Raw genomic sequence first — 17,683 nt, 5'->3', positions numbered from 1 at the left:
CAGGAAAGCTCGGTCACACTGCTCTCTGGGAGGCCAAGCCATCAAGCAGCCTCCCAGAGACCCAGTGGCACCCTTTTCATCCACAGGGTTGAGCTTGCTGGCCTCAGCCAGTCGGGACCGACTGATCCACGTGCTGAACGTGGAGAAGAACTACAACCTGGAGCAGACCCTGGATGACCATTCCTCCTCCATCACAGCCATCAAGTTTGCTGGTGAGCCCTTTCCTTCTGCGTCCTGTGCCTCATTAGATGGGCTCCTTTGACTGCACGTAACAGCGAAAGCCACCTTTAGCTTAGAGAAGAAAGGGAGAGGCAAGCTCTGGATTCAGGCACAGCTGGATCCAAAGATGGAATTTTTATTTATTTATTTATTTATTAAAAAAATTTTTTTTAGACTAATTTTTTTTAATGCTTTTGGAGTATCGTTTATTTTGGCTGCTCCACGTGGCATGCAGGATCTTAGTTCCCGGACCAAGGATTGAGCCCGTGCCCCCTGCAGTGGAAGCACAGAGTCTTAACCACTGGACCACTAGGGAAGTCCCCAAAAGTTGAATTTTTTAAAGTTACCTGGACTCTCTCCCTCTGTCAGCTGTGCCTTTCTCTCGTGGGCAGGATCTCAGTGGTCACTGTGCCGCTGGAAAGAGATTTCCCCTCTTCCTGTCAATTTTGGCAGAAATTGGTAGCTGACTTACCTTGTGCTGGCTTGAGGCACCTGCCCTTTCCAGGGCAGGTGGTGCCAGAGCTTTGGAGTATCCTCTTGGGCTGGGTGTGACTCGTGTGCCCCCAGCCTCCACCTGCCTCCACCCCTGATCCAGGAGGACTGACATTAGGTGAGTGCTAGTCCGCAGAAAGAAATCAGAATGCCAGTCCAAGGTGGAATGGGTTTGGGTGACCTTGGCTGAAAAATAGATGACGGTGACAATTGCTGGAGACTAATTCTGTGCTGGGTGATGTGATCCTTGCACTGCCCCAGCAGTTACTGTACTTTACAGCCAGAGTCACACAGCCAGTAGGTGCAGGCCTGGTATTTTGCATAAGGCTGTCCTTTCTTATAGCCCTCGCTCAACCAGGCAGTTGAAGGGATCCCTCCAAGACTCGAAAGATCCAGTACAGAGATCCCTGGCCCTAAGGGATTCCAAGAGGAGGGGAAGTAGGCCCTGTGGGGGTTTAACTGATCAGAACCCAAGAACATGTTCAAAACTATATTCAAGAAGAATCCATTCATGGAGGGAATACGTCCACTGACTCCAAGTTCTTGACTATGAAGTGTTTTGTACATATAATCTTGTGGCTGAGAATGTATTAATGTCCTTGGTCTTCCCCACTTTCTGCCCTGTCTCTGTCTAACTCAGGTGGTCGGGAGCTGGGCAAAAACAGGTTAACACGTTTGCTATGTCTTGATGAGGACCTGACAAAAGCTGATCAGCTCAAACTTCTCAGACACTTGTAAAAAACTGTTCAGACCATCCCATTCCACAGGGTAGAGGTAGTTAGAATAGATTGGTAAATCTAGCAGTTTGGCCAGCAGTGACCTCACCTTTAATGAATGGTCTGGATCCAGGAGAGGTGATAACTGGCCAAGGGGGTGGCCCAGGAGTCGGTCCTTTAGGTCACCTTCTGAAGGCGTGGGCCTCTGTTAAAGCCCCAGCCGGTCTGAGAGGATGCACATCCTAAAACCAGTCCTGTGAGCCCTGCTCTGGCTGGGCTGACTCAACTGGGCGTTACACTCAAAACATTGATAGTTCATATAAACTGGGCACCAGCCAGTCGGAAACTGTCTGAAGCTATCCAGCTAAAGAATGAATCAGTCTCTTAATTCTTTTCTATGAAACATATATCCAAAAAAGTGAACAGAAATATCTGTGAATAGTTTACAGAATAATACAATGAATATCCACATCAAGATTCATAGTCAGTAGATCTGAACTAGACACACCCATTGTTTATAGCCAGCACCTGTTCTGATTGGTCCTAGTCCTAATATTGCTAAATACTTGGACTCACCACCCCAGGTTAAGAAGCAAAACATTACCAGTAGTAACTTGCAGGCCCTCTCTGGATTCCTCGCCAACATAGGACTCGTTCCCTTCTATAAACCAGTGACTTCTGCTCGAGTAACATCTTAACTTGTATGTCAGGCCTGGGTGCTCTCAAATGTCCTGTCATGAAGGAGCAGTGTCTATTGTACCAAGGTTGTACATGTTTTGTATTTGTTCTGTCTCTTCATCCTCACCACAACTCTGCAAGGTATTTGTGCTGTGATTATTCTTATTCTATAAAGAAAGAAGAATAAAAGTAAGAACATCCATCTTGCTTACCAGGTAGCAGCCACTGTCCCAAGGGCTTCATACCACTCCACGGGGCAGTGGCTGATACAGGCTTATTGAACAGATGGGAGCTGAGGCTCGGAGAGGAAGCCTGGCTTCAGAGCACAGTGTTTAACCAGAGAATGCCTGGGATCAGCCCTGGCCCCATCTTGACTCTCTGCACCCTGGGACAAGGACTGTGTGACTCTGAGCCCCTGGGTTCACATTTGTACAAGTGGCTGGTGACAGTCAGGAAGGGGAGGCATGTGGCACAGGACCTGGCCCGAAGTCTGTGTGGATAGTCCTTTTTATTTTGGCTGCACCGCATGGCTTGCGGGATCTTAGTTCCCTGACCAGGGATCGAGCCTGTACCCCCTGCAGTGGAAGCGCAGAGTCCTAACCATTGGACCGCCAGGGAAGCCCCTGTGTGGATACTCTGATCCTTCTTGATGGTGTGAGCCTCCCAGTGGTCTGACTGTCTCCTCTTGCTCCCTGCTTCACTGACGCCTCCATTGTGAGGCCAGAGTCACCTCTCCAAATCCCAAATTAAACATGGTGCCCCTGCTGTGTCCCTGGCTTCTGTTTCCCTGTCTGCTCTTGCTCTGCAGATTCCTGCCTTGCCCACTGCACCATCTGTGCCCCCCTCACACAGAGCTCACAGTTTACAGAGTCCTACCGGCACCCAGCACTCACCTCACCTCCTCCGGGAAACCCTCTCTGACCCCCAGCGGAGTGCCCTTATAGTAGAGTTCCCTAGCTAGGATCCCCAGCCCCAGTTGGGCCCAGCAGTGGCCCAGCCCTGCCTAAGGCACTGCTTCCTCCTCCAGGCCACAAGGACATCCAGATGATCAGCTGTGGGGCAGACAAGAGCATCTACTTCCGCAGTGCCCAGCAGGTAGAGTGGGGCAGCCTCCTTGGGAGCTGGGTAGGGGGCTTGTCAGGGGTATCCTCTGAAGGCCCTGCCTGCCCTGCCAGGCCTCAGATGGACTACACTTTGTCCGTACCCACCACGTGGCAGAGAAGACCACCTTGTATGACATGGACATTGACATTACCCAGAAGTACGTGGCTGTGGCCTGCCAGGACCGCAACGTAAGGTGAGGAACTGCCCTGCACTCTTAGTCAGCCAGACTAAGTGGGGCCTGGTTGGGTCTGTCTTCTCATGAGCGCTCTGCTTTCCTCCCCCTGCTCACCTGGTCCCTGAGAAGCTGGGTGGAGTGGTGGGACCCAGTGGGTGTTTCTTAGGAGCTGGGTTCACCCAGGCCTAGTCTCCAGGTCAAACAGAGGGTTCTCCTAGATCTCAGGAGCCTGTGTGGGGCAACTGAGAGCTGCTGATGTGGCTCATAAACTCACTCATCCTCGTTCCCTGAGCTCCTGTCTGGGAGGGACAGTGGGGGAGTCACAGGCCCTGCCTTCGTGGAGCTCACAGTGCAGTGGAGGAGAAGACAGACTGACCAGACAGTGACAGCACAGAGTGGTCAGGGCTGGGATGCAGAGAGCCCAGGGGCTTTGGGGGGCCCTGGGAGGACATCCGACCCTACCTGGGGTCGCTGGAAGGGACATCTAAGCTTAAACTGGGAAGGATGTGGAGGAATAAGCATGTGCAGAGAGGTTCTCCATCTCCTTCATTTGCTCACTCAAGTTGGGTGCCAGGCACTCAGCTCGCTGTGTGGCAGGGAGATGGATGTTAACTCAGTGGACACCCCAAGACGTAACCTCTGTGACCTCAGCCCAAGACAGGGTCTCATTCCCTGATACGGGGTTTCAGTCCAGGCATCGGGTGGGGGACAGGAGGTACTGGGGGCTTCCAGGGGAGAGGAGGGCAGCAGGTAAGGTTGGAACAAGGGAGCAAGAGAGGGTGGTGGGCAGGGCCATGTTAGCCGCTTCTGCTCTCACCTTCCCAGAGTCTACAACACCATGAACGGGAAGCAGAAGAAGTGCTACAAGGGCTCCCAGGGTGATGAAGGGTCCCTGCTGAAGGTGAGGAGCTGGGGCCCCAGGTGAAAACCGTACACGGACACCCACACACAAGGCCCCCCTGTCTGTCCCCTGCCCTGCTGGGCCTCCTGAGACCTGGGTCCTCCTTGGCACCTGATCAGAGGGATGAAAGGATCACATGCCGGCCAGCATCTACTCAGGCCTGGCTGACCAAGGGTGCTTGGGAGCCAGGGCTGGCCCTGACTGCTCTACCTTTACTTACTGAATCCTTCCCCACGTGGGGACATTTAAGTGGCTTCCATTGTGAGTGGCAGTAGAGAGTGGTGGGAGGAATCAGAGAGGCCTCTCCAGGCTTGCCCCTGTCTATGTTATCCAGGATGAGGTGGGGACCTTCTCAAGAGCCTCTGGACTAGGGGAGTTATGAGCTCAGGCTCCAGGGTCAGACCCTCTTACAGCTCTGCCTCGGGCTGACTGTGACCTTGGGCAAATGTCATCTCGTCTCGAACCTGTTTCATCATGTGTAAAATGCAAATAAAAATTGCCTCTATCACAGGGTTCTGTGGGGGAAATAAGTTCACACACGTACAGCTCTTAGCACAGGGCCTGGCTGCCATTAGTGCCATTGTTGTGGTTGGTAATTTCTTCACCTGTGAAATGGGAGCAGGAGCTTCTGCCTACCATGGTGTGTGTCGTGAGGGTTACCTGAGTCCATGTGCCAAGCGCCCAGCACAAGGCGTTCCTCAGTTAGTGGGGTTGTGTGTTGAGACCCAGGCCTATTCCAGAAGGAGGCAGCCTAAGTGTCACGTGGGTCCTCTTCTCGGCAGGTCCATGTGGACCCCTCAGGCACCTTCCTGGCCACAAGCTGCTCTGACAAAAGCATCTCGGTGATTGATTTTTACTCCGGGGAGTGCGTTGCCAAGATGTTTGGCCATTCAGGTGGGTTTGCCTCCTTGCTTGGGACACCTCCCCACCTACCCCAACCCAGCCTTCTGGCTCAGAAGGCCAGCATGGCTTCTCTGCTCTGCTTGCAGAAATCGTCACTGGCATGAAGTTCACCTACGATTGCCGTCACTTGATCACAGTATCCGGAGACAGGTGGGAAAGGCCTGGAGGCTGCCCCAGCTGGGCCTCCCTCTGGGAGTGGGAGGGACCTATCCTGCTGGGAGAGCAAGGGCTCAGACACCGGAACCCCATGCCCACGGCCTGCCTGTGCAGAGAGCTCTCTGAGCATGCCAGCTTACTCTCCTCGGATAGTGTGTGCCCAGCCCTGAGTTCAAATCCTAGCTCTGCCACTTATATTTCCCCTCTCTGACTTTGTAAAAGAGAGATGACCCCATCTACCTTGAAAATCGTATGGTGAGAGTCAAATGAGATGACATAAGTTCCTTAGCACATGGTTGGTATCCAAGGACGTCCCTTTTGACGCTCTCCTCAGTTTATCAATACTACACTCCTTCCTCACAGCCCCCTTCCTTGGGTCTCAGGGTCTTCAGAGCAGCCTTGGTTTGCTGGGATGCCCTGGACCCCTCCCAGGGTGTAGACCTGACTTGGTCCGGAGCCCTGTGCTAAGCTGATGAGGGTTGTTTTCCGGGCCAGGAAATAAGGTCTTGGCAGTGATGAACCAGGTGGCTCTGGGGTCAGATGGCTTCCATATTCACTGTTCCTCCCTCTTCCACATCCCTCCTTGGCCTCTGCAGCTGCGTGTTCATCTGGCACTTGGGCCCGGAGATCACCAGCTGCATGAAGCAGCACTTGCTGGAGATTGACCACCGTGAGCAGCAGCAGGAGAACACGAACGGCAGGAACTGGAGCAGCCACCCCAGGTCCTGGCAGCCACCTGTCCATTCACCAGAGGGATGTCTTCCTGCCCTGGGCCCCGTGAGGAGTGAGGCTAGGGAAGCAACCACGGCCCAGACAGCCCCCGGCCCTGCCCTTTGTGCCCTCGGGGCCTAGAAGGGGAGATGTACTTTGAATAGGAAGTTACAATAATGCATATGAGAAGGGTTTTGAAGTGTAAAAGCAAAAGTGCTTGGAGAGCCCATGAGCACTCTGGTGGGAAGCCCCAGGGGGCTGTGGGGACCAGGGGAGGCCCCAGACCCAGCCCACCCAGCCCATGGTGGGGAGGGAGGAGATCAGAGAAGGGTCCAGTGGAGCAGAGATGTCTTCTTAATCTTTTTTTTTTTTAAGGTATTTTTTTTGTTTGTTTTTAATCTTTGGCTGCGTTGGGTCTTCATTGCCGCACACGGGCTTTCTCTAGTTGCAACGAGCTGGGGCTACTCATCGTTGCAGTGCGCGGGCTTCTCACTGCGGTGGCTTCTCGTTGCACAGCATGGGCTCTCGGTGTGCGGGCTTCAGTAGTTGTGGCACACGGGCTCAGTAGTTGTGGCGCACGGGCTTAGTTGCTCTGCGGTATGTGGGATCTTCCTGAACCAGGGCTTGAACCCGTGTCCCCAGCATTGGCAGGCAGATTCTTAACCACTGTGCCACCAGGGAAGTCCTATCTTAATCTTTTTTTTTTTTTAAGATGTTGGGGGTAGGAGTTTATTAATTTATTTATTTTTGCTGTGTTGGGTCTTCGTTTCTGTGCAAGGGCTTTCTCTAGTGTGGCAAGCGGGAGCCACTCTTCATCGCGGTGCGCGGGCCTCTCACTATCGCGGCCTCTCTTGTTGTGGAGCACAGGCTCCAGACACGCAGGCTCAGTCGTTGTGGCTCACGGGCCTAGTTGCTCCGCGGCATGTGGGATCTTCCCAGACCAGGGCTCGAACCCGTGTCCCCTGCATTAGCAGGCAGATTCTCAACCACTGCGCCACCAGGGAAGCCCTTCTTAATCTTTTAATGTAAGTTATTCCTTCACTTATATCTTTGAGTTTCCTAAACATATTTCTTAAGTCTTTATGTTGCAAGACCAGTTTTATTTGGAGTGAATTCCTGTTCTGGTTTTTGATTTGGGATTTTGGTTTGGAAGTTTCAGTTGGAGTGGGAGGTTTTGAATTTTCTTCTCTTCCGCCTCCGGAGCTGTCCCTATCTCTCTCTCTGTGTCTTGAGGCTTTGCATTGCTTCCCCACGGGGACCAGGCCTGACATGGGCCATCTATTTTGCAGTGATCTTGAGGTAATGCAGATCTAGGCACCAAGAGAGTGGGCAACTCTTTGGCTTGTGGAGCTAGAACCTCATTGCTAACCCCACTTCCTAGAACAGAAGCCAGCAGCTCAGGACTCATGCCCTACTATCATCTGCTTTGCTTTTTGTTCCATTGCTGTGGCCCTTGAAGAGTTTGTCGTATTTCTTGAGCCCAGCCTTTGTTACATCTCATTTTTTGTGGCAGTATGTTTCTAGCAGAGGGGGTGTGGCAGGTGAGACCTTCCAGCACCGTCTTGACCAGAAGCCAAGAGTATGTTCACATGGACCCCAGCACAGGGCCCAGCCCTAGGCAGGTCCCCTCTACCACCCCATTTACCTATGTTTCTCTCCTTGCTGTCCTTTTTCCTGGCTTCAGGCAGGAGACATATGCATCCATGCCCAACGAGATTTGCTCCCTAAGCCCTGGAGAGCAGACGGACGATAAGCTGGAGGAAGAATGTGAACCTGAAGAGTTACTAAAGACACCATCGAAAGAGAGTTTGGATCCAGGTTGGGAAAGGGGCCCTATTTTGACCTCTCGGTGTAGGGATCATTGCTGGGTTTTGGCCACTACTCTGTTTTCACAGCCTGGCACATATTGAAGCTCAGTAATCATATCAGTCAGGACTTTTTCAGGGTAATAGCACCTAGACTCTCACTGGCTTAATTTGGAAAGAGAATTTATTGGTTCTTGTAAATGAAAATTTGAGAGTATTGGTTCAGGCATGGCTGGATCCAGGTAGTCAGGTGATGTTAAAGAAATAGATGTATCTCTGTCTCCTGGCTCTGCTTTTCTCCATGTTGACTTTGCTCTCAGGCAGAATCTCCCTGTACAAGGGGCAAAGTACCCCCAGCAGCTCAAGGTTATAACATTCTAGAAAAGAGAGCACTTCTTTCCTAATAGCTCAAAGTCCTGTGTTCATGACTCATGTTCCTGCTGTGAGTCACCTGCCCATTTCTGAGTCACTGTGATTGGCCAGGCCTGAGTTATGTGGTCATCCCTGAGGGTAGGAGGCTTTAGTCAGCTCCACTTGAACCACCTGACCAAAGGCGACGGGTGAGTGTAAGGGGGTGTCCCAGGGGTAAAACAGGGTGATGTTCACCAGAAAACAGACCATATTCTCTTGTTCAGGCAGAAGGGAGAGTGGTAGCTAAGCGACTTTATGAGAGGCCAGGCGCTCTATAAATTTCTTCCCCTCTGCATATCGCCTTGGCTTAGACCCATGTTACAAGATGGCTGCTTAAGTTCCAGGCATCAGAGACATTTTTTTTTCACATCTTTATTGGAGTATAATTGCTTTACAGTGTTGTGTTAGTTTCTGCTGTACAACAAAGTGAATCAGCTATATGTATACATATATCCCCATATCCCCTCCCTCTTGAGCCTCCCTCCCTCCCACCCTCCCTATCCCACCCCTCTAGGTCATCACAAAGCACTGAGCTGATCTCCCTGTGCTACGCAGCAGCTTCCCACTAGCCTTCCATTTTACATTTGGTAGCTTATATGTGTCAGTGCTACTCTCTCACTTTGTCCCAGCTTCCCCTTCCCCCACTGTGTCCTCAGAGACATGGTTGAAAGAGGACATTCCCTCCTGGAATCTCCTGTACAGAGGAAACTCTTTCCCAGAAGCCCCTGCAGGCTTCTCACAGGTCCCATTGGCCATGATTGCTCCAGCTGTGAGAGAGGCTGGGAACAGTGACCAGCACTGGGTGCTCTTAGCGAGGGTAGTGGGCTGCCAAGAAGGAGGAAACAGGCAGGGGCCAACTGGATGGCTGACTAGTAGGCAACAGCAGTGTGAGGATTCAGCCTTGGGAAACAATCGAATAGAGAGTAAGCTCATTCTCTTTGTCACCACCCACACATCCAATTCAGCGTCCTCTCCCAGGTGGCCACTTTGATGAGTTTGGTGTGAACCCTTATAGGCCTTTTCCTGAACATTAATATACACGTGTGCATATCCATAGGAAACATCTGTGTCCACAAATCGTATTATACTGCAGATATCATTCTGTATCTTTTTCTTCTCAAAACTATCTTACTGACCTGTAGGTTGGTGAATACAAAACAGAGGCCTCCCTCTTTTAACCAGAAGCATAACCAGTGATTTTGCTCTGGGTGGGCACTTGTGTGTTTTCTAACTTTACACTGTTGTGAATGAGGCTGTGCTGACCACTCCTTGGCCTCAGGCCGAGGACTGGCATTGCTAAATCCTGGGGTTAATACACTTTTTTTTTTTTAACATTTGTTTTATTTTTTTGGCTGTGCCATGTGGCATATGGGATTTTTATTCCCCAACCAGGGATTGAACCCATGCCTCCTGCATTGGGAGCACAGAGTCTTAACCACTGGACTGCCAGGGAAGTCGGATATACTTTTTATTTTAAAAGAGAACCCCAGGGCTTCCCTGGTGGCGCAGTGGTTGAGAGTCTGCCTGCCGATGCAGGGGACACGGGTTCGGGCCCCGGTCTGGGAAGATCCCACATGCCGCGGAGCGGCTGGGCCCGTGAGCCATGGCCGCTGATCCTGCGCGTCCGGGGCCTGTGCTCCGCAGCGCGAGAGGCCACAACAGTGAGAGGCCCGCGTACCGCAAAAAAAAAAAAAAAAAAAAAAATTATAAAGTAAAAGAGAACCCCAGCGGCCCTCCAAATCCAGTTACTGCCCCACCCAGCAGTCAGTGTTAAGCCCTCTGTTTCCCCACACTTTTGCCAACATTTGATAGTTTGAAGCATTTTAATTTTGGTCAGTCTTAGGGTAAAACATTATATCCCATTGTTTAAATTCGCACTTCCCTGACAGTTAGTGAGGTTGACCATCTTTGGATGTCTGTCGTTTCCTGTGTTGTCTCTGGAGAACTGCTGTTTATGTTACCCGTTGTCTCTTGGGTTGCTTATTCTCTTTTCATGGTTTCCATGTGTCTCTCCAGATCCTCGGTGCCTGCTGACCAACGGCAAGCTGCCACTCTGGGCAAAGCGGCTGGTGAGTCTGCCCGGAGAGTGGGACGCCTAGGAGCGGACAAAGAAGGGGTGCCCTCCTCCATGTTCCTCATTCTTCTGGGAACACTTTTCCCCCTCCACATGTCTCCTTTCCCTGGAGAACCCCTGTCATCCTTCCACTCTCCGCTTAGACAGTCCTTCTTTCATGCAACACATATTTACTGAGTGCCTACCCTGGGCTAGGCCTTGCTGTGGCCCTTAGATACAGCAACCAGCAGGGCAGATGAAATCTCTGCCTTCACAGGCTCATTCTCTACTTCGGGAGGTGGACAATAGCCACATTAAACAGGTAAATTATATAGTGTTTGGGGAACTGATAATCAGTGCTATGGAGGACAAAAAAGTTGAGAAGGAAAATACAAAGTGTTGGGGGTGGTGACAATTTTAGGGTAAAAAGAAAAGGCTTCACTAGGAGGACTTCACGTATTTGAGCAGAATTAAAGCAAGTGAGAAATACAGATCCTGGGAAAGAATGTTCCAGGCAGAGAACCCGGTCTGCAAGGGTGAGGGCCGTGAGGCAGGATCATGCTTATTAGCATGTTCCAGGAAGTACAGGGAGGCCCGATGCCTGGGTCGAGGGTGAATGAGGGCAGAATGGGGGAGAAGGGCTCGGAGAGGCAGTGGGGACCAGGTGGTGAGGAACCGTGTGGGCTTGCTGCGTCCCCTCAACACCCCTTATTGTCCTTCTCCACTTATTTCTTCCCCTGTAGCGCTGAGTGAGATGGACAGGAGGGAGAGCTCTGAGCCAAGGAAGGTCGTGTTCTAACTCAGGCGTTAACAGGTCCCTATGGCTGCCTGGGCAAAACAGACCTTGAGGGGCAAGCAGGGGGACCAGGGAGGGGACTGCTGTGATAATCCTGGCAGGAGAGGTTGGAGGCTGGACCTGAGGGGAGAAGTGGTTGGATTCTGGATGGATTTTGAAAGTGGAGCCAAACAACTGGATGTGAGAGAAAGAGAGGGACCAAGATGAAGGTGGAATTGAATGAGTGATCATTAATTGAGGGAGGGGCAGGCCAGGCGCTGGTGGGTCAGAAGTTGGCAGCAGAATCCTAAACCCCAGGTTGAAGGGTTTATTTTAGGAACAATGTCAGACCTCAAATCAAAGCCTAAATGTCAGCTCTTCAGGGAAATCCTCCCTGTTATCAGCCTCTGCACTGCTGACCAGGTCAGGCATGTGACTGTGCTCTCTCAGGCCCCCAAGCTTTCCCTTATCAGTGCATATTACAATTGGAGTTACATCCAACAAATATTCACAGAACACTTACTCCGTACAGGTTCTATTGAGTCTTTTATATGTATTGTTTAATCCTCCTGGATGTATGGGCTTTTCATATCCCCTGTTATTTCACAGATAGGGAACTGAGGCCCAGAGAGGTTAAGTAACTTATCTGGGGTCAAGCTAGGAATTAGGGGAGGTGGGGTCGACCCTAGAAGGCTGGCTCCAGAGCCTAAGTTGTCAAGTACCCACCCTCCACTGTCTCTCAAGCAAGTCTTGGTAGGAGGCAGTGGTGGGCAGGACCAGGGTTAGGGTTAGGGACCGTGGAAGAGAAGTGGCCATATCTTGGATGTGTTTGGGTGGCAGAGTTGAAGAAATACAATGGGAAGTGTGAGGGACAGAATAAGAGGAATGAAGGAGAACCTCAAAGTTTGGGGCCTGAGCAGCTGCAAAGAATCACTGAGACAGGGAAGGCGTTAGGAGGAATAGGTTTAGGGGGAAGGTCAGTTGTTGTCTTCAACATGTTTGCTTTGAAAGATCACTAAACATCCATGTGGAGATGTGGAACAGTTGCATGTGCACTTCCAAAGTTTAAGAACAAGGTTCAGGCTGAAAACAAATATCTGGAACTTGTTTCTGATTGATGTTTAAAGCCACGAGGCTGGATGCAGGTCCGTGCAGTGTCCCGGGCCCTCACTGGAGTTGGTGAGCACTTGGCTAGCTGCCTGACCATCCCCTGTCACCCTCAGCTAGGAGATGATGATGTGGCAGACAGCTCGGCCTTCCACGCCAAGCGCAGCTACCAGCCACATGGCCGCTGGGCGGAGCGGGCTGACCAGGAGCCTCTCAAGACCATCCTGGATGCCCGGGACCTGGATTGCTACTTTACCCCCATGAAGCCCGAGAGCCTAGAGGATTCTGTTCTAGATACAGTGGAGCCGCAGAGACTGGCGGGCCTGCTGAGCGAGGTATAGACTGCCTGCCCCAGCCCGGCCTACAGCCCCTGCACCATGACTGCCGGCGCAGGACCTGGGGCCTCAGTGCTCTCGTTCTAAAGATAAAGCTGACTGTCCCACTCCAGGGGTGCGAAAGGGTTACATGAGATGGTAGAGGGCAGGAGGGTGAGCCTCGGACCTGGTGCACAGTGAAACTTCCCAGGGCAGACCAGAAAGCGGGAAGATGGGGTCGCTCGGGGGTTAAGAGCTTGGGCCCGAGGGCAGGCCTGTGCCTGAGTTGGGGGCATTTGAGCAGGTGGAGCCCTGGTCCTACCCCTTCCCGGCTCTGTAACCTGCAGCAAGGCTTGATTCTCTGGGCTTTGATTTTCAAAAATATGGTCATTTAAACAAAAAAGAGAGAGAGACTTCCCTGATGGTCCAGTGGTTGAGACTCCGTGCTCCCAATGCAGGGGGCCTGGGTTCGATCCCTGGTCATGCCGCAACTAAGAGCCTGCATGCTGCAACTACAGATCCTGCACGCGGCAACTAAGACCCGGCGCAGCCAAATAAGTAAATAAATATTTTTTAAAAAGAAAGGTGACTGGGGCTTCCCTGGTGGCGCAGCGGTTGAGAGTCCGCCTGCCGATGCAGGGGACACGGGTTTGTGTCCTGGTCCGGGAGGATCCCACATGCCGTGGAGCGGCTGGGCCCTTGAGCCATGGCGGCTGAGCCTGCGCGTCCGGAGCCTGTGCTCCGCAATGGGAGAGGCCACAACAGTGAGAGGCCCGCGTACTGCAAAAATAAATAAATAAATAAAACCATTTTAAAAAAAAAAAAACAGTGACTAAGAAAAGATTTCAGAAAAGGTCATTTTTAAAAATGGTCATTAAAAAAAAAAGTGCACAGGGGGCTTTTATAGTAATCCAGTTCTAGAAACAGGGTCTGGGCCCTAAAAGGCGCTGAAGCAACTTTAGCTCTTATTCTATTATTTTTCAAACAAAATTCTTTTTTATTCTATTATATAAGTTTGCTTATGTGGCATAATATAAATAGTTATGTGCATAAATCATAAATATATAGTTTGATGAATTGCTACCTGTGTACACACCGATGTATCCACCACCCAAGTCAAAATATAGAGCATTTTCTACCTCTTGGAAGGGGATCTTGGAGGACCGCCTTGTGTCTCTTCCAATCAGTACCCCCACTGAGGTAACCAGCATTCTTTTTTTTTTTTTTTTTTTGGCTGCATCGAGTCTTCGTTGCTGCACGCGGGCTTTCTCTAGATTCGGCGAGTGGGAGTTACTCCTCGTTGCGGTGCACAGGCTTCTCGTTGCCATGGATTGTCTTGTTGCGGAGCACGGGCTCTAGGCGCGCGGGCTTCAGTAGTTGTGGCTCACGGCCTCTAAAGTGCAGGCTCAGTAGTTGTGGCGCCCAGCTTAGTTGCTCCGCGGCATGGGGGATCTTCCCGGACCAGGGCTGTAACCCGTGTCCCCTGAATTGGCAGGCGGATTCTTAATCACTGAGCCACCAGGGAAGCCCTGGTAACCAGCATTCTGACCTCTTTCACCATGGATTGGTTTGCCTGTTCTTGGATTTCATATGAATAGACTCTTAGTGGGTTCGAGCCATACCTATTCCTTATCTGTAAAGGGGCTGATGATAATGCAGGGGCAGCACAGAGTGAGCTCCTCATGGCCCCAGCCCAGGCCCTGGCTCACAGGGAGCATCCAGCAGTGAGGGCTGCCATCACTACCTACATCTTTACCGTTACCGTCGGTGTTGGCGGAACACCTAGCAGCTTGGGAGGGCCCTGGTTGCCACAGCTGCCTCTCATGTCTGTGCTGTCTTCCCCCCCCAGTCAGAGAGTCCCCAGGACAATGGCTGTGGGCCTCCCTCCTTACCACCCCTACAGAGGGAGTCTTCTGAGGCCAGCGAGCTCATCATCTACCCCCTGGAGACAGAGGTGACAGTCACAGGGACAGACAGGTGGGTGTCTTTTGCACCAATGAGAACCTTAGTTGGAGAGAGGAAGCCTCAGCTGGTAGGCACACCGTGGAAGAACCACTCTCCCAGTGGGCCTGTGGGAGGGAGGCGGGCGGGGGGTGAAGCCCGGATGGTGCAGGAGCCCAGCCCTGCAGCCTCTGCTGCAGCCTGTCTTCCTGGTTCCAGGAGAAGGTGCAGGGGCCCCTGGAGGCGGCAGGAGAGGTGAGGCTGTACTCCCAGCAGGAGCAGGTGCAGATGTCTAGGCGTTCTGGGTGGGGGCCACTTGTTTACTAACCAGTACATTATCATTCCCTCGCCCCACGCCCACGGGCACTGCAGCAAGTACTGTGCGGAAGAAGTAGAGAGGGCGCCAGGAGACCAGCAAGGTGACTCCTACCTCAGGGCCCCCTCCATCGACTCGAAGGACCAGAGGCCACCTGAGGGTGAGTGAGCACCAGGCAGTACACCCTGCAGTAGTCTGTTCATGTGGCCAGGTCCCTTTCTGGGCACTGATGGTGACCTTGACCAAGCCTTTCTGAAGCCCAGAGTCTGTCACAGAGACAGGCATGGTCCCTGCTATTGTCACTCTAGAATTCTGGAGCCCAACTTCCCACCAGTGGGAGCCCAGCTCTGCACCTTCCTCGAAGTGTAGCCTTGCTGGTCCATAAAAATAGGGGGCGGTCTTATCATCCCCTTTCTGCAGATGAGGAAACGGAAGCCCTGAGACCCAGAGCGCCTTACCTGACTCAGTCAGGGCCCAGCTTTGGACTCCTGACCCCTCCCACCCTGTTTTCCAGACTCAGGGGAGTCAGAGGCCGACTTGGAGTGCAGCTTTACCACCATCCATTCCTCCCCTCCACAGCCAGACCCAGACCCTCAGTTTGATGTGACGCCCCCTACACCAGGTAAGTAGGGGCCAGATGTGGGGAAGGGCAGTGTGTGGGCCTGGCCAGGGGCTGGTCACGATAGATAACCACTGGCCCAACATCAACCCTGCATTTGGTGGCCACTGAGCACCAGTTTCCTCCCCTGGAAGACAGACGCATTAGCCCTTCCTTCTCCGCCTGGTGGCAACAGGGTGTGTGATGGGCAAGTCCAGCTTTCTCCATTGTTAAGTGGCCAGTGGCTTTTTCAGAGCATCTGCCATGATTCATGGTGTTGATGGTTCTCTCCTGCCCACTCCCTCTCCCAGACCCCCTTCTCCTCTCCCCAGGATGCCCAGGTACCACAGAAGAGTTGTCCCAGCCCGAGGTGCCAAGCATATCCAACGGCTCCCTGCCCCAGACCCCTGAGCAAGAGAAGTTCCTCCGCCACCACTTCGAGACACTTACTGACGCCCACCCTGAGGGTAGACCATGCCCCTCTCTGACCCGTGCCTGGGCAGCATCCAGGGCTGAGCTCAGTGTGGGCTTCTCTGGGGCTAGGCTTTCCCTGGCAGGACTGGTGAGGGTGGTGGGAGGGCGTGTGTTTTACTTGCGGGCCCAGCTGTATGGTTTCTCTGCCTGCTCCATTTGCTCCCAAAGTGTGTGTTGTCTATTGATGGGGGTTTCTGAGGATTGTCTGCTGGTCTGTGGGTCTGCCTGGGCCCAGGGCTGGCTGGCTGGAGGGATTCTGAGGGCGCCCTCGGCATCTTGCCCTAGAGCCCTTCCACGGATCCCTGAGAGACCTGAAGGCCTCTGAGGCCGAGGACAACTTCTTCAATCCCCGGCTGAGCATCTCAGGCCAGTTCCTCTCCCGCCTCCAGAAGACATCCAGGTGGGAGCTGGTGAACTAGTGAACCCCATCCCGCCTTCCAGCTCTCTGTCTCTCCGTGGGAAGGGGCTGTGTGCCCTCAGGCACCCCCAAGGCAGCCACAACCACCTGTTTTCCCCCCTACAGGTTCACCCACACCTTCCCTTCCCGGCTGCCCCTGCACCTCGTGAAATCCCCAGAGGTCAAACTCATGGATCTCAGGGGGAGCCCGCCCAGAGCAGAGCCCCTGAGAGCAGGTACTGGCTACACCTGCCCAGGCAGGACCAATGTGAGTACTGGGGCCGCTTCCCTCGAGACATAGGGCTGGGAGCCTGGTGGCCTTATCCTCACCTCAAGGCTATGCTTGCAGGTCATCTCTGGGGGAAAGGCTGAGGAGCCCCTCGAGACCCTGGAAGCCTGGTCCCCACTGAGTGAGTGTCCCCACCCCCAGGTGAAAAGCCCTAGCCTTCTCAGCAAATGGCCCTGGGTGCCTAGCTGAGCCATGGTGGGGATGGACAGGATCCACTCAGACCCTGCAGCCACCCTGGCTGGGGCTCCCTGTCCATCAGCTCTGAGCTGGGGTGTGAGAGTAAGCTGCCTCTTCCTTTCTAGCCCCCTGCCTCACAGGCCTGGCGCCCTGCATCCTGCCCTCCTCTGTGCTGCCCACAGACAAGAAGCCTCTGACACCCACAGCTCTACCCACTCCAGGCCTGGCTCAGGGTTTCCACACCCCTGCCGCCCGCTCCTGCATGGAGGCCACTGCCAGTTCCTGTGCCAGGATACCACACAGCATTTCCATTGAGGACAGTGAGGGCCCTGTCCTGGCTGAGCTGGCCAGGCCTCTGTGCAGGTCCTCGTCCCTGGGGGAGCTGGCCTCCCTGGGCCAGGAGCTCCAAGTCATCACCACCACAGTGACACCCAGTTCTGACAGTGAGGGCCAAGAAGCTGCCCTGCCCTCCCGGGGCAACCATGAGGCCCGCGCCAGCCTGAAACTCACCCTGCCAAGCATCTGTGACAGGCTTGTGTTGCCCCCACCCCAACTGGAGCCTCCCACCACGTGTGTCTGGTCCCAGGAGCCTGTGGCCATCCAGCCCAATGTCATGGTCACAACAGCCAGCTTCCTGGCCCCCAGCCCTGTGGATGGGAGTGCCCCAAGACTCCACAACGCCACCTTTCTCCCAAGGTTCCTGGCCACCGAGTCCCTCAATACCCCTTCCCATCCCAACAGCCCCCCACTTCCAGAGGCCAGGCCTGGGGTCCCTGGCAGCATCACCTCCCTCCTGGAGCCCACCCCTGGTGAGTACCATCCTTGGGACAAGGGATTGTCCCCTAAGCTCATCGCATGTAACAGCTGGCTCAGCTCCAAAGGTGGGCACTTGACCTGGCCACAGGCGCTGTGCCACTCACTCATTCATTGCCTTGCATATTCAGTGAGCGCCTCGTTCGTGCTGGGCTTTG

At 53.3% G+C, this 17,683-nt stretch overlaps 1 protein-coding gene across 5 annotated transcripts in view; it reads left to right on the top strand.

The window, feature by feature from the left end:
* WDR62 (WD repeat domain 62) overlaps positions 1–17,683 on the top strand; it is a 46,011-nt gene that overhangs the window by 27,345 nt on the left and 983 nt on the right. For 2 of the 5 annotated variants that reach the window (XM_067720087.1, XM_067720086.1), the window contains exons 13-30: positions 87–212; positions 3,133–3,200; positions 3,281–3,402; positions 4,210–4,285; positions 5,068–5,179; positions 5,275–5,338; positions 5,941–6,066; positions 7,740–7,873; positions 10,288–10,340; positions 12,323–12,541; positions 14,370–14,497; positions 14,834–14,937; positions 15,292–15,399; positions 15,687–15,842; positions 16,135–16,249; positions 16,373–16,514; positions 16,596–16,656; positions 16,838–17,521. In XM_067720087.1, the coding sequence (XP_067576188.1) occupies positions 87–212; positions 3,133–3,200; positions 3,281–3,402; positions 4,210–4,285; positions 5,068–5,179; positions 5,275–5,338; positions 5,941–6,066; positions 7,740–7,873; positions 10,288–10,340; positions 12,323–12,541; positions 14,370–14,497; positions 14,834–14,937; positions 15,292–15,399; positions 15,687–15,842; positions 16,135–16,249; positions 16,373–16,514; positions 16,596–16,656; positions 16,838–17,521 (2,598 nt within the window). The remainder of the gene's footprint in view (positions 1–86; positions 213–3,132; positions 3,201–3,280; positions 3,403–4,209; positions 4,286–5,067; positions 5,180–5,274; positions 5,339–5,940; positions 6,067–7,739; positions 7,874–10,287; positions 10,341–12,322; positions 12,542–14,369; positions 14,498–14,833; positions 14,938–15,291; positions 15,400–15,686; positions 15,843–16,134; positions 16,250–16,372; positions 16,515–16,595; positions 16,657–16,837; positions 17,522–17,683) is intronic. The other 3 variants (XM_067720089.1, XM_067720091.1, XM_067720090.1) reach the window with 3 other exon arrangements.

The sequence above is a fragment of the Pseudorca crassidens genome, chromosome 20 (assembly GCF_039906515.1).
Source record: "Pseudorca crassidens isolate mPseCra1 chromosome 20, mPseCra1.hap1, whole genome shotgun sequence".
Classification (NCBI taxonomy): domain Eukaryota; kingdom Metazoa; phylum Chordata; class Mammalia; order Artiodactyla; family Delphinidae; genus Pseudorca; species Pseudorca crassidens.
The sequence above is the reverse complement of the archived record's forward strand: the minus strand, read 5'-3'. Positions and strand labels throughout refer to the sequence as shown.